This window comes from Nuphar pumila, chromosome 4, assembly GCF_984573655.1.
Source record: "Nuphar pumila chromosome 4, dmNupPumi1.hap1.1, whole genome shotgun sequence".
NCBI classification, from domain to species: Eukaryota; Viridiplantae; Streptophyta; class Magnoliopsida; order Nymphaeales; family Nymphaeaceae; genus Nuphar; species Nuphar pumila.
Genome location: NC_143252.1, coordinates 24,338,655 through 24,355,456, shown reverse-complemented (window position 1 = coordinate 24,355,456; position 16,802 = coordinate 24,338,655). Strand labels below are relative to the sequence as shown.

Genomic DNA, 16,802 nt, shown 5'->3' with positions numbered 1-16,802 from the left:
AACCCCCTTCCCCACCATCTCTCTCTCTCTCTCTCCACGAAGGAGAACGAGGAGAAGACGAAGATGACGCCCACCATCTCTCTCTGGGTATGAAGAAGGAGAACAAGGAGGTGAAGAAGAAGACGAAGAAGGTAGGTACCTCTCTCTCTCTCATTCTTTCCTCTTTCCCCTCGCTGGAAACCTCAATCGCTCGCTGGAGGCCTCTCTCTCTCTCTCTCTCTCTCTCTCTCTCTCTCTCTCTCTCTCTTCTTCTTCTCCCCTCTTGTTGAGGGTGGGAAGGAGGAGGTTTGATAGAAAAAAAATGAGAGTGTGGGTTTTGGGTTGGGTCTTAGTTGGACCCGACCCAACCCATAGGTAGGGATGGCAGTGGACCGGGGGGAAACGGGGCCCCGCCCTATTTGGATCGGGGATGGAGGACATGAAACGGGGAATGGAGGTTAAAGTCAAAACCTGTGTGGGGATGGAGCCGGGGATGAACTTCCTATTGCCCTCGCCCAGCCCAGCCCAGCCCCACCCCATCCCCGATCCTCATTAAATAAATTACTATTATACCCTTATACATATTATAAAATCCTATATATATATATATTCTATGTTGTTGAGAATAGGTGGTTTTAAGTAGAGTTATCTTTCTTTAAGGTGCTTTTTGTAATTTAGTTCTTTATAATGGGGCTGTATTGTAATTAGGTCTTTAAGCCTCTCTCTATTTAACATAGAGAGAGGCCCTAATCTAAATTATGAGTTCTGAGGTTTTCTTTGCAGCCGTCTCTCTCTCTCTCCTCTCTCTCTCTCTTCTCTATCTCTAGGGTCCAGGCCATCTTCTACATGGTATCAAAGCTGTACCGACCGTGGGAGCGTGATCGAGCGTGATCGTGGGAGCGTGATCGTGGGAGCGTGATTGACCGTGACGAGGGAGCGTGATCGAGTCTGATCAAGGCTCGATCGATCGTGGAGGCCATCGTGATCGTGATTCAATACCTAATCAGATCGTGATTAAGGCCACCAGATCTGTCAACAGATCTAATGAGTAAAAGGAAAAATACCTAATCAGGTCAGTGATGAAATTTTTTTTTTCTGGATCTGTTGACAGATCTGATCACGCAGTTGGTCGTGGATGCTTGCTGTGAGTTCGCAGCTTCTTGTTTTATCGTTTCATGACTACCTACTGTCTCGGTTTCGTGGCTACCTGTTGGGAGTTGATTGTTGTTGGTATAGTATACACTGAACATGTTGTGAGATATTGCTATAGTTGCTGTTGGGAGTCTGATTACTGTTGGTGATTCTACATATGGTTGGGGCCCTGCTTTGTGTATCTTGATATCGTGGCTGTGTGGAGTTTGATTGGTGCCTGTACTCTTTGCACTGAAAATGTTGTGAGTTCAGGTCGTGACTTCCTGCTTATTTTTGTTTCTCTCCAGCAATCCAACTCTTAGTGGTGTTGCTCGAAAAAAATTAATGACGTATTGTCAAACTGTATATGCCTGGGGAGCTGCCCCTGTTATGGAAAATTTTTTCTGCATATGCAGAAGTCGTGTTAGCTGTGAATCACTAAAGTGCTGAATTATCTGTCTGCTTGTGGGCTGCTGCTCACTACTGTAGTGGGGGTTTTTTTTTATTGTTGTTCGTAAGTGAACAACTGCTGGTTGGAATATCAGTTGGCGTGTGGGTGTAACACGCGGGTTTTTTTTTTTGGTTAGTGTGGAGACTGTCCAGTTTTTACCTGCAGTATGGCTGAAACTTCGAAAGGTGATTCAAAATTGGAACATATGGGAGAATATAAGGCATTTGCCAATCCCTTTTCGTACGGCTCGTCTGTAAGGTTAAATGAAACTAACTATGCCAGGTGGTCCAGAACATTTATGATGTCGGTATCTGGACATCGTAGAAAACATATCTTGTTAGAAGATGGACCCACTGAAAAGGTGGGAAAATATGTTACCTGGGATGAAGATAATGACATTAGTCATGTCATGGATTATGAATAGTGTCGAACCCCATATTGCAGATGGTTTAATTTATTATAATACCGCCAAACAGATGTGAGACAATCTTCGAGATACATACTCACAAGAAACTAATGTGAGTCGTATCCTACAAGTCGAACAGGAAATATACAATTTACAGCAGGGAGATCAAACCTTGGCCCAGTACTATGCCTCCGTAAAAGCTGCTTTTGAAAGACTTAATGCTCACAGACCTCTCTGTTCGAAACAAAAGGATCATCAAGAACAAACTATGGTTGCTAGGTTTCTTACAGGTTTATCTTCAGAATTTTCTGTTGCAAAAGTCCAAATGTTGACTGTGTCGGATGTGCCTACTCTTGCTGAGGCATATAACCGTCTAAGCAGACTTGCTATATCTCTTCCACATTCTCAGCCTGTGACTCAGTCTTCTGCCTTAGTTGTCTCATCTGGTTATGAACGTGGAAATCTTCAGAACATCAGAGGACGAGGTCGCGGCCGAGGTGTGGGAGGCAGAGAAAAGCTTCAATGTACATTCTGTGGAAAATCTGGACATTTAGAAGATCGTTGCTGGGATAAGCATGGCCGACCAACCTCATCTTCATCAAAGTCATATGCTCCTAGAGCCAATACTACTTCTCTCGAGGCAACAAAGGCACAAGACAATCTTTCTGCAAGTGACAGTAGTATAACCCTCAGTCGTGCTGAATATGATGAGCTGATAGCTCTTCGTCCTTTGAGCTCTACCTCTCCTGTTGCTGGTGTTGCCTATTCAACCGGAAATCTTCTTCATCCGACTGACAGTAAGTGGATTATTGATTCTGGTGCATCCAGACATTTGTGTGGAAATTCACTTGTTTTTTCAGATCTGAAGGATATTAAGGCTCAGCTTGGAGTCTCATTAGCCGATGGGAGTACCTCCCCGGTTGTTGGTCAGGGAAATATTTCTATATCCTCCTCATTACAGTTGAAAAATGCTCTTCATGCCCCAAAATTTCCTTAGAGTTTACTTTCTGTGAGTTGTCTTGTAAAAGAACAAAACTGTAGAGTAATATTTGATCCAATGGGTTGTCATTTTCAGGATTTGCTGACGGGGAAGAAGATTGGTGGAGGCTATGAAGAAAATGGAATCTACTACTTACATCATCCAATGGGTACTGTGCATGCTGCAGTGGACCATTCATTTAGTCCTGTTCAGTGGCATCGTCGTCTTGGTCATCCTTCATTGTCAAAGCTTCGTTCGGTCTTTCCTCAGATTCCCTCCACCACATCATTTCAGTGTGAAGCATGTCAGCTGGGCAAGCATCATCGAAGTTCGTTCCCTTCGAGTCAGAGTCAGTCTAGTAATAAAGTCTTTGAACTTCTTCATGCAGATGTATGGGGTCCTAGTAAGATTCCTACTAGGACTCAGTGTCGATACTATCTAGTTATTGTTGATGATTTCTCTAAGTTATCATGGGTGTTTTTAATAAAGGAACGATCTGATGTTCCAAATATTATCAAATCTTTAATTCTTGAAATAAAGACTCAGTTTGAATCGAGTGTCAAGATTGTTCGCACTGATAATGCTCTCGAGTTTAAATCAAAAAGTCTGTTGCAATTTTACCATGATAGTGGCATCCAACCCCAAACTTCCTGTGCCTATTCATCTCAACAAAATGGGGTGGCTGAGCGAAAACATCGTCACCTACTTGATATTGCCAGGACCATTATGATCCAATCAAATGTTCCTGCGTTATACTGGGGAGATGCAATTACAACTGCTTGCTATCTGATCAACCGCATGCCTTCCTCTTCTGTGGGTGATCAAATTCCAATTCATATCCTAAAACCAAATACCCCTCTTTTCTCCCTCTCGCCCAAAGTGTTTGGATGTGTTTGCTTTGTACACAAACTTGGCCCTGACCGTGATAAATTAGCTGCTCAAGCTACAAAGTGCATATTTATAGGTTATCCCAAAAATCAAAAGGGATATCGATGTTATGATCCTACTTCTCGCCGAGAGTATGTCAGTGCGGATGTGTCTTTCTTGGAATCCACTCCATATTACTCTAATACTGGTTCCCCGCTGCAGGTTGATCCAGCTGAGTCTTGCCCATTACCTATACCCCCTTTTCCCTTGGAATCCGTGCCCTCATTTCCGAACCACACTTCATCCTCTTCCAGATTTCATAATCCTCCATTGGTATATGTGTGTAGAGATCCACCTCCGCAAGTGCCTCCATCTTCTTCCCCTGAGGTAAGTTCTATTGACAATAATGATCTTCATGATGATGATAACAGGCCGATTGCTCTACGAAAGGGGACACGACAATGTACTTTATATCCCATGTCTCGTTTTGTCTCTGAAGCCAGAATTGGAAATCAGATGAAATCTTTTATTTCAGCTTTATCTGTTGAAGTTATTCCTCGGAACTATCAGCAGGCCGAGATTCATACTCACTGGAAGAGGGCTATGCAAGAAGAAATGGATGCCTTAATATCTCAGCATACTTGGGACCTAGTTGATTCCCCTGCAGATGCTGACATTGTTGGATGCAAATGGGTATATACGATAAAGTACAAATCTGATGGTTCCATTGAACGGTACAAGGCCAGATTAGTAGCCAAAGGGTATACTCAGACATATGGTATTGATTTCTTTGAAACTTTTTCTCCTGTTGCACGAATGGGTACCATTCGTCTTGTTCTCTCAGTAGTTGTGCAGCATGGTTGGAGCCTGTCTCAATTAGATGTGAAAAATGCATTTCTATATGGGGACCTATCTGAAACTGTTTACATGCAACAACCTCCAGGATACGAGGTTGAGGGGGAGTGTCAGAAGGTGTGTAGATTGAAAAAGGCAATTTATGGCTTGAAACATAGTCCTCGTGCATGGTTTCAGAAGTTGTTTGAAGTAATGTCAGGTTTTGGCTTTAATAGGTCAGCAGCAGATCATACATTATTCATAAAGAAAACTAGCTCTGGCATAGTTGTTATGGTGGTATATGTGGATGACATCATTCTTACAGGTGATGATGTGAAAGCTATTGAAGCCACAAAGGCTCATCTTCACAAACACTTTGTTACAAAAGACCTTGGTTCACTCAGGTATTTTCTGGGTATAGAAGTTGCCAGGAGCCGTGAAGGGATGGTTTTGTCTCAACGAAAGTATGTTCTTGACTTATTAAAGGAAACAGGAATGTTGGGAGCTAAACCAGCAAATATTCCCATGGATCATAAAGTTCAGTTGTTTGAAGAAGGGTCAAAACTGGTTGATAGCAAAAGCTATCGCTCCCTAGTTGGGAAACTACTGTATGTAACTGTGACCAGGCCAGATATTGCTTTAGCAGTGAGTAAAGTCAGTCAGTTTATGGACAAACCTACTGAGGTACACTGGAATGCAGCTATTATGATTCTCAGATATCTAAAATCTTCTCCTGGTAAGGGGTTATTGTTCAAGAAAGGTGGACCTCTGGATATAGTGGCCTATTCTGATGCTGACTATGCAGGATCTGTAGTAGATAGAAAATCTACCACAGGATTTTGTGTGTTCCTGGTAGACAACTTAATCTCTAGGAGAAGTAAGAAGCAAAATGTGGTTTCTAGGTCTAGTGCAGAATCAGAATATCGGGCTATGGCCCAAACAGCTGTTGAATTGATGTGGGTTCGTACTGTTCTTCTTGATCTCCAGGTGAAGGTTTCTTCTCCCATGACCATGATGTGCGATAACAAAGCTGCAACATATATAGCGAACAATCCTGTATTTCATGAGAGAACAAAGCACATTGAGGTTGATTGCCACTATGTAAGGGATATGGTTCAAGCGGGTCATATCACTACCCAATATCTAAAGTCGGAAGACCAAGTTGCAGATATGTTCACAAAACCTCTTGCCAGACCAAATTTTTCAAAATGCTGTGACAAGCTGAGCATGATCGATATCTATGCTCCAGCTTGAGGGGGAGTGTTGAGAATAGGTGGTTTTAAGTAGAGTTATCTTTCTTTAAGGTGCTTTTTGTAATTTAGTTCTTTATAATGGGGCTGTATTGTAATTAGGTCTTTAAGCCTCTCTCTATTTAACATAGAGAGAGGACCTAATCTAAATTATGAGTTCTGAGGTTTTCTTTGCAGCCGTCTCTCTCTCTCTCCTCTCTCTCTCTCTCTTCTCTCTCTCTCTCTTCTCTATCTCTAGGGTCCAGGCCATCTTCTACATATGTAACACAGACTCTTCTAACAAGGCACCGCACCCGTTCCAAGGTGGGTGTGACACTTGGACACAACTTCATTTGTGTTAGGTGAAGTCAACCACACTAAGTACCATTTCTATCCAAAAGTAGATTTAAGTTAACCCTAATCAAGTCCATTTTGATCTATATTATATATATAAATACATAAATGCACACACATACACGTAGTGTTAACTTAAAACTGTTAAAAATTATATATATATATATATATATATATGTATATATATATATATATATATATATATATATATATATATATATATATATATACTCTCCCCACACCCTCACACCCAAGTTTTTTTAAAGTGCCGCATCCCTACATCTACATCTACATCCGTACCCGCATCCGCATCCACACCTATGTGGCATAGTATATATTCCTAAACCTAACATAAAACTCTTTCTCGAATCTCTTCTCTTTCCTTCCTCTCATTCCTCTAACGAGCTGCACAAGCTCCCATTTCTCTCCTCTCCTTCCTCTAACGGTGGAAGGCAACAACGGTGAAAGGGCTGGAGAAACGGGGCCTCGATTCGCCCTATTTGGACTGGGGATGGAGGTGAAATCAAAACCCGTGCAGGGATGGAGGGCAAAATTTTGAGATGGGATAGGGGTAGAGACCTTGTCCCCCACCCCGCCTTGGTCCACTGCTATCCCTACCCACAGGCCCACGTACCCATGTTGCACCTGGTACCAGTACGCCTGTCGGGCTGTGTCGACATGGGTATGTGGCTTGTTTTGCCGTGTCATGATAACATAGTTTCCAAACTTATTTCCTTATATTTTTGCAAGAAAAATTGATACAACACCTATTGTTTTCTTATCTTTCTTATTGTTTTTTTATATTTTTGTATTTTTAAATCTCCCAATATTTTCTCAAGATTTTCCCGAAAAAAACAGTTTTTGAAAATCTTTGAGAAATTATCTTGAACGATATAGGTGACTATGGTATAAACTCATTTGTAGATTTAGCTGAGAAAATTGACATTAAAAGAGATTGGTTAATTTTAAATTTCATATGCATGTGATTGTAAGATAGAAATACTTCTTATGGATGAATATAATATAATATTAATTTAAAAATGCTTATTATGGCTGAATATAATATAGTATTTATTGACACTGTGCTATCATTCTTTTTTCCTGAAATTTTTTATAACAAAATTATGGAAGTTGAAAAAAAACTCACAAAAACAAGAACGAATATTTTTCCATATATCAATCGATGATCAACATATTAGGAACATTTATGATAATGATATCTAGAAGTTCCAATTTTTTACATGTTTTGATAACATCATGATGTTTCAAGAATTTTGTTTTTGCAAATTCCGGACCAAAATGTTGTTTTGATGATATCATGATGTTTTGTGGTTTTCTTTGTTTGTTTGAGAAATCCAGTCAAAATGAAATGTTGCATATATAGGAGACATTATGAGAATGCCTATATTTTGATATATAATGTCTAAAGTTTCTTATAAAAAATTAAATAAAGACAAGATTTGTCTTTTGTGAGCATGTCTGTTTTCATGTTTGTGGTGTGTGAGCATGTTTGTCTTGATCATTCTCTTTTTCTCCAATCTCATCATGCTTGTGATATTGATACTTTTTAAGCCAGACGTCAAACTTATTTTTCAGGAAATTATAACTGGAGCTGGGCATACTAGTGCAGTTGACTGGTGGGCTCTTGGTAATACTGTAATTCTATTGTAAAATAGATGATTACTAAGTCCTGTGATATTGGATTTTCTTTCTTATTTAAATTTAAGAATATTGCAGTTACTCTTTGCAAACTTTAGAAATGAATTTTTCACTGGATAGCTATTAGCTGCTGTATGAAAATCTAATCATTGTTGAAGTGCTTTGTGCAAATTCTTACAAGCATTGATTATTAAACAAGTCTTGAGCATTGACATTTTGATACTTCAATGTCAGTACCCTTTATTGTGATAACTGATGCTAGACTAGAGATTAGAAGGGTATAATTTCTGAGTCATGTTGATTAAATGGGCTAAATACCTGCATCTAAACAAATACAAGGGAGTAAATTGATCTGATTTCACCTCAATAATCAACACAGAAAAGAGTAATACAAGAAGGGAGTAAATACCTGCTAGCTCTTTCTCAATTAAGAGTAACTTATCTCAAATTTACGTTTTTCTGTTATTTGTTGTATCATAGAGTATTTTCCACATTGAAAATAATATATGTCATCCTTGGAGAAGGATAGGAAGTTCACTTCAGAAAAGCAGGCTATGTGGGGAATAAGGAACAATATGTCCTTTCATTTTGAAATCAACTAGTGGAGTGATTAATCAATACATTGGCTGACTAAACAGAATAGGAAAATGTGCAGATAATGTATACCATAGAATATTTTTGAGTGCTATATACTGCTAAACAGTTAAGTTCTATCTTCCACCGGATAAAAATGCTACTCAACATGCAAATGGCAGTAATAGTGAATTTTTTATATCATATATCTTTGAAGGATAAAGGATAAATGACCGAGTACCCTCATCTCCAGCAATAGATGCATCTCTTTTGGCTGTCTAGTGGTTAGGATTTGTAAATTGAGGCCTAGAAATTATATTTTTCGGTCCTAGTAATGCCTTGGCATTTACCATTAAGACAGGATGACATTGAAGCTGCTTCTTCCTCAAGTCCAACTGCACTTTTAAAAGCTTCACATAAAGCTTAGATGAATACTAACATTGAAAGCTAAAATTATGAGTTCCTGTAGCCTTGTGGCAGAGATAATATTGAAAAATATTGGCAATAATTTGAATTTATTCTGATCTTGTCACAATGAATTCACAAGGTCTGAAGTCCAAGAAAGATTGCAATAAAAGTAATGCATTGCATTTTTCCAATATATTTCGAAGTTAATCTACTTTTTTATATTTCAAATACTTTTATATTTTGTGTGTTAATTTTTAAACCTATTGAGATTTTTCGAGTTTTCCTTAAGGGCGTGATTGATGGTACCGAAAAACAACTCCCGGGGAGATAATTTTTGGAGGGAGAAAAAGTTGTGTGGGGAGCCATGCAGCTTCCCCCTCCCCCTTTTTTTATTGGTTACTTCTCCCTCAACTGCTCAAAAAAGGGAAGTAATCGTGTGTTTGCTGGTGTGCGTGGAGCCCACACAAAAACCAAAAGTTTCTCCCCAGTGCCATCAATAAACGCTCTAAAAGAGTTATAAAATCTCGTGAGATTTTCCTTGCTGAGAAATTTTTGAAAATGAGATTCCATGAGATCAAGAAGGGCAGTTGGCTCAGATGGTATACCTATCGAGGCTTGAAAATGCTTGGGTGAGAAAGGTTTAGAATGATTGACAAATCTTTTTAACAAGATTTGGCGGACAAATAAGATGCCTAATGAGCGGAGGAAGAGTACTTTGGTGCCTCTATATAAGAATAAGGGTGATATACAAGATTGGACAAACTATCTTGGTATAAAACTCATGAGTCATACTATGAAACTTTGGGAGAGGGTGACTGAGTATAGGTTGAGGAAGGTTGTCATGATATCGGAGAATCAATTTGGTTTTATGCTTGGAAGATCAACTATGGAAGCTATACATCTTCTTAGACAACTTATTGAGAGATATAGAGAGAGGAACAAATATTTGCATATGGTTTTTATTGATTTGGAGAAGGCATACGATAGAGTACCTAGGGATGTTCTCTGGTGGGCAATGACGAAGAAAGGTATTTCTCTCAAGTACATTAGTATAATTAAAGATATGTACGAAGGAGTAGTAACCAATGTCCGCACTTGTGGAGGGGTGACAACCAATTTTCCTATAACGGTTGGATTACATCAAGGATCTGCATTAAGCCCTTTCCTATTTGCTATAGTGATGGATGAGCTTACGAGATCAATTCAAGAAAATGTGTCGTGATGTATGTTGTTTGCTGATATTGTTTTGATTGATGAGTCTAGAGTTGGGGTTAATGCTAAGTTAGAATTATGGAGACAGACATTGGAAGCAAGAGATTTTAAGTTGAGTAAGAGTAAGACAGAATATATTGAATGTCGGTTTAGTAAGCAACGAAGTAGTGATGGGAGTATAGTGAAGCTTGGTGAGCAAGAAATACCGGTGGATGACTGTTTCAAATATTTGGGATCTATCATTCAAAAGTATGGAGAAATTGATGGAGATGTAAATCATAGGATAAAGGTTGGGTGGATGAAATGAAAAAGTGCAACTGGAGTGTTGTGCGATCGTAGAATGCCATTGCGGTTGAAGGAAAAGTTTTATAGGACGACAATTAGGCCCGCTTTACTATATGATACGGAATGTTGGGCTGCCAAAAGACATCATATTCAAAAAATGAGTGTAACTGAGATGGGTATGCTTAGATGGATGTGTAGAAATACAATAAAAGATAATATTCGAAATGAGGAGATACGTAAGAAGGTAGGCGTTGCATCCATTGAAAATAAGATGAGAGAGAATCGTTTACGGTGGTTTGAACATATTCGGTGAAGGCCTAATGATGCTCCAGTTAGAAGGATAGAGAAATGGAAAAATATATTAGTTAAAAGAGGTCGGGTAGGCTTAAGAAGACTTGGATGGAGATGATAGGAAAGGATATGAATGCTTTGAACCTCATCAAGGACATGACATTGGATAAAAATGGTTGGAGGAGAAGGATTCATGTGGAAGACCCAGAATGATTTTTTTTTTTGGTTCATATCGCCGACCCCAATTGTTTTGGGATGAAGGCGTAGTTGTTGTTGTTTGAGATTCCATGAGATGGACTTAATCACTTCTTGCTTCCTCTTGACTGCCTCAGCCAATGCAGATCCACCATGATATGAGATTTCCAAAAGCAACCTCCTGAAGTGGACCAATTAACCCACAGTTGGCTGTCAACCGTTTAGGTCTGTCAACATTTAGGTTGGTAGGATAATAACTTATTTGACCCAAATATGATAATCAATGCAACCTAACTTGACACTCAGCTCAGGCAGCTCACTGAACTGTCCATCAATCCAGTCACTTGAATTGGTTCTCGTCTTTAATTTGTGGTAGTGCACGTCCGAAGGGGGAAAGGGTTGTTTGTGAAAGCATCCGTACGGAAATTGATTGCTCGGCTGGTTCACGTTGATGAGGATTGAGAAATAGCAACCATTTAATTTTTTTAATGGCAAGCTGGTGTTAGGCAGACCTCTACCAGATATCTCTTAAGCCCCATGTGGGGGAGGAATTCGAACCTGGGCCTTCAGCTTAGCACAGGACCCGCTTACAACATGGGATACCACCTCGGTGAGAAACCACCAAGTCTGGAACTTGAACCTGAAGTCAGGTGAAATTGCATATCAACTCATTCCTGACTTGGAAAAATATTTTAGAAGCAACTTCTCTTAAAAATTTTAGTTAATTGATATTGCCAAATTGTGGTAACTTCTGAACATAAATCTCTCAGCAAAAGTAAAAAGGTCTCTCAGGCGTTTCTATTCTCAAGATTGAAAGGCTGAAGAGAGTTGTTTCGTTCAAATGACACTGATTCCTTTTATATGCTGGATTTTTTTTTTTGTTGTATAAACACTTCCGTCTTGTTGATCTTAAATTTCCTCTTTTCTAGGCATTCTTTTGTATGAAATGCTCTACGGATATACACCATTCAGGGGAAAGACAAGGCAAAAGACATTCACTAATATTCTTCAGAAGGGTCTTAAGTTTCCTGTTAGTATTCAGGTGGGTAGCCTTTAATGAATCCGCCTTATGAAGTTTAAAGCCTACACTTCTCGACCAATTTAGTCATGCTATCTGTTTCGTTGTCATACATTAGGAGTTGGGAATTCCACTTCAACCAATGTTCTTTACTTGTAAAATGCCAAATGTGATTTGTTAGGATAAAAAAGAACTATCCTATTGTTGAAATGCACACATTTTGCTACAAAGGCATCGCTTTATTTACAAGGTTTAACATTCATGCAGGTAAGCCTCACTGTGAGGCAATTAATATATAGTTTGCTGAGTCGCGATCCACAACATAGATTGGGCTCAAGTGAAGGAGCTAATGAAATTAAGCAACATCCATTCTTTCGTGGCATCAATTGGGCTCTTGTCAGATGCACGGTTAGATTCTCAACCCTGATTAATTTCAGAATTATGTTCTGTGATCTATTGCATTTCTATAGATTCGTGGAGGTTTTATGCAAAAAGACTTTTGGTTGGTCATCCCTCTTTGGGTCATCACACAGTTATGGACTGCTTTCTCTGTCTCTCAAAAGTTATTAAGCATATATATGATTTATTTGCAAAATTCTGTCACTTTGATCATCTGTGTGGCATTCGTCAAATTTTACATGCTACCATGATTTGATTAAAATTGCAGAAACCTCCTCAACTAGTTGCACCTCTCCGAGGAACAGAAGCTGAAAAAGAATTCAAAGCTCCCGACTCAAAAGAGAGTGATGCAATGCTGGACCTCCAAACAAATGTCTTCTGAAAGGTTTGCACAGGAAGGCTGTTACCATATGAACTTGTTCTATCTCCATCATTTCTTTTCATTTACGACCTTTTTTTAGTCACCGTGTCTAATTTCACTGGTTGGAACGACTACGGCTGTTTGGGCAAATTCAGAACTGGAAATTAATACACGCGCCATCAGTGTACATGGATTGGCATTGATAGGTTTTCATATATTAAAATGGTGTTCATGGTGTTCTTTTGTTACATTCTTCGATAACATTTGTGTAATATTCTCTTCTATCGGTTGAAAGTTTCGAGTTTTGGAAAGAAATTGTCTCAATTAGGACTCACCCAATGCCTAACCTGCACACTGGTTACAGTGAGCCATAGAAGCCCCTTACAGAACCGAATGATTTAATTTGTGCATCTGCCAAGATCTCTCTCTCTCTCTCTCTCTCTCTCTGTGTGTGTGTGCCAAAGTCAACTTAGTATTGCACTAAGCCTAGTAATTTTGTGAGTGAAGCCTTACACCAGTACGTGACCTGGGCTACAGTTGTCCCAGTTTTTATAAAGAAGTTTGGTCGCTAAAGACATGACCAAGACTGACTGAACCATGAGTCCATGGAATTGCATGTTCCAAGTCAAACATCACCAAGTCACTTGACGAACGAATATAACCATACTGCAGCAAGGTGAATTTTCCCATTTTACAATTACTTGCTTCAGTGTTTTTTTCATTCTTTCTTAATTATTTACTTTTTTGATAATGGAGAGAAACCACCGTTCTAGCTTGGGCATCCCATTATGCACCAAGAGTTGTCGGTATCTGTGGTATCAAGCTATTTTTTATGGAAAATAATCACGTCCTTACAAAATGGCGCCTTTTTAGAAAAGCCTCACAATTTGCTGAAATTTACCCTATATCCAAAATTTTGATTCTTGACTTTTTTAAGACATTTTTTGCCCTTTCACAAATATATGATGTTCACAACTCAATTATGAATGTCCTTGACATGTGAGAATCTTTTTTTACTTAAAAAAAATAAAAAAACATAAATGGAGGACATTTGCAATCTAACTAAAATAGAGGAGACATTAGCATATAGAGTGCGACCTTCACCATTCATGGTTATGAATGTCCCCAAAATCTGCGATACCATTTGGTAACTCCTTTAACTAAATACTTCTACGTTTTTCAACGTCTTGACTTTTGCATGCGAATGTTTTCACACATTTGCAAATGTCCTACTTTTGCCCCTTATGTGATTTCAAGAAAAGGAGATTCACACATTTTGGGACATTCACAACCATGAGTTGTGGTTGTACTTTATTTGCGAATGTCACCGATTTAACTTAGAGGTTCACACATTCTTGGGACATTTTGCTAAGGTTGTACTCTATTTGTGAATGTCCTCTATTATTTATTTATTTATTTATTTATTTTTTAGTAAAAAGAGATTCACACATGTTGGAAACATTTATCATAATTATGAGTTGCAAATCTCGTGTTATATTTGTAAAAGGGCAAAAATATCTTAAATAAGTCAAAAATCAAAATTTTGGTCCTGCGGAGGATTTTGTCAAATTCGTAAGCATTTGGGGAAGCATGCCATTTTTGCAAGGGCAGTACGATCATTTTCCATTTTTTTATACTTAACTAGTGACTGCTATTGGATGCATCAATTTGGCTTTAATATATTATTGGCTAGAAAATAGACCAGTCAAAAGGCTGGTTTTCTTATGCAAGCCCAACTTAAAAAGACTCAATGAATCTGAGCTAGCCTCTCAGCATATCCATTAGATGCAAAGAGTGCCGACTTCTTTGGACCATTGAATTCTTAATTGGATTAGAACTCAGGCTAATGAATGGAACTAATTGGACCCTGACCTGGATTTTGGTTGTTTCCCACTGTACCCCGTTCATAAATCTTACAGTGCATCTGGTTTTTCTATTGGAGTTGGATAACAGGACTAACTGAACACTTCGTCTGAGCATGCTTTGGTTCTTTTTCCATTTATAAAATTAAAGTCCAGTTACTACCCGAGAACCCAGGATCCTACTCGAAGCAGATCCTTTTTTTATGTGCTACAAAACTGGATCCAGTTCACATGGATCCCATCCATATGTTACACTGATTGATGCTCCCTTTTTTAGTGATTTCGGTTTTTTTGACTGAATGGAAGAAACATGGTATTATGCTCAACAGTATGGAAAAACAGATGGTACTGAAAACCCACTGTCTTGCACTTATCTGTCCTTGTATCCCAAGCACCACAATGCAAGTGCATGTGCACCCAGGGTGCATAACATTGCTTGGGCGATCATTCTATATGGCCTGCCCCACAGAAAATCCGAATAGACTCTCTTACACCTATCCATTGGAACCAGTTTGGTCCAGACTTAGTACTTGGGTGCCGAACCGGTCTACTCACCTTCAGTTTGGGGCTATACGATTGGGATCTGGGTAAATTTGGATCCGAGAATGTTGCCAACAAAACCAGTATCTTTTTACTGTGTTTAGATCCAAATCCAGTTCTTAACAGATATTTATCTCATTTTTTTATCCTTATTTGGAAATGACCTGGATATAACCAGTTCACCACACCAGTAGTTGGAATGATAATGCGGCTTGCTTCATATGGTGCACACTGCCATTTGCCACAATCTATGACTACAATGTTGAACCAGGATATGATCCAATCCTCATATGGCTTCATCATGTCTTTTTGACCATGCCAGATCATAATCAAATGTCCTCATACCAGTCGAAACCTGGTCACATCCATTGTAATATTTGATCTAAGGGTATAAATGGTTAGGATATGGCTTGGACCATGGTTGCTCCAAATCTGAATTAAAAAAAATCGAAGACTAAATCCAAATGCAGATTCACATCAAAACTAAATCTGATGAACTGGAGTTGAACCCATACCCAAATTTCATTTTGTAATGCTAGAACTAGCAAAAAAATAGTTGGAAGGTTTTCACATGTAAAAAGAAAAGAGTAGATTTAACAGAGAATGACTGAGACGTGTTTTTTGAAAAATACCGCAATTTGCCAAAATCCGTCTGATGACCAAAATCACAAATGTTGGGTGTTAAAATAACCATTTTAACCTTCACATGTGCGGACCTCATGAGATATGTGAATTTTCTCTGACAGACTTTTACTAATTTTTTAACCAAAAATTTAAAGATTCGTACAATTTTTCTGGCTACTGGCACAAAATTTTTGAAAAAACAATAAAAAAGGATAGATAGATTGATGCATTAGCTTTTCAATGCCATCAAGATCACCTTGATCTGATGAGCGATTTGAGAGAAACATCCTCTAAAAAATAGACTTTTCAGATGTATCACACTATATAATTAAAAGATAGATTCATATGATTTTTTTGCGAACTTCACGAAGTCCACATAAAATATATGCAGACTTCCTCATCCTCACATAAAATATAAGAGGACTTCCTCATCCTCGTAAAAAATGTATACGAACATCCTCATCCTCACATAAAATATATGCGAACCTCATTATCCTCACATAAAATACACACAGACCTCCTCATTCTCGAAAAAAATATATGTGAACCTCTTCATCATCGCACAAAACATATGTGGACTTCTTCATCCTCGCACAAAATATATGCATAGTTTTTTATCCTCACACAAAGTATATGCAGACTTCCTCGTCCTTGCATATATATTTATGTGGACTTTATGAGGTTCGCAAAAAAAAATCATGCAAATCTACCTTTAGTTACATGGTGTGATACATCTGAAAAGTCTATCTTTTAAAGGATGTTTATCCCCAATTGCTGAACAGATGTTCATCTCTTGTTTTAGGAATTCATAAATGGGAACCTTGGAGGGGTTTTCGGTTCTGATTCAAAACAGAAAAGTTACAAGGCTGTGTCTAAGCTTTTCAACGACTCTAAAACATAAGTTTTTAATGTCAGATCAAAGAGATACAGATCTGAGAACACTGACTATTTTGCAAAAAACAATTACATATTTGAGAGAAAATTCACATATATTTAAGAAGTCTGCATGTGCGAATGGTAAAAAAAACTTTTTAAAACCGGATATTGTGATTTTGGACATGGGAAGATAGTGAAAATGGTAGGGTTTTTTGAAAAAATGCATCATTTTTGTCTTACAGTGTTGGAAAATTAAGCTTTAACTTGGT

The 16,802-nt window shown here is 38.5% G+C and overlaps 1 protein-coding gene across 3 annotated transcripts in view; it reads left to right on the top strand.

Moving 5' to 3' along the window:
- Window positions 1-12,946, top strand: part of LOC149839670 (phototropin-1-like) — a 117,914-nt gene extending 104,968 nt beyond the window's left edge. For 2 of the 3 annotated variants that reach the window (XM_090002734.1, XM_090002735.1), the window contains 4 exons: window positions 7,827-7,878; window positions 11,783-11,895; window positions 12,139-12,279; window positions 12,539-12,946. In XM_090002734.1, coding sequence (XP_089858860.1) covers window positions 7,827-7,878; window positions 11,783-11,895; window positions 12,139-12,279; window positions 12,539-12,652 — 420 coding nt within the window. In that variant the 3' untranslated portion in view covers window positions 12,653-12,946. The remainder of the gene's footprint in view (window positions 1-7,826; window positions 7,879-11,782; window positions 11,896-12,138; window positions 12,280-12,538) is intronic. The other variant, XR_016431340.1, reaches the window with a different exon arrangement.
- Window positions 12,947-16,802: the final 3,856 nt, after the last annotated feature.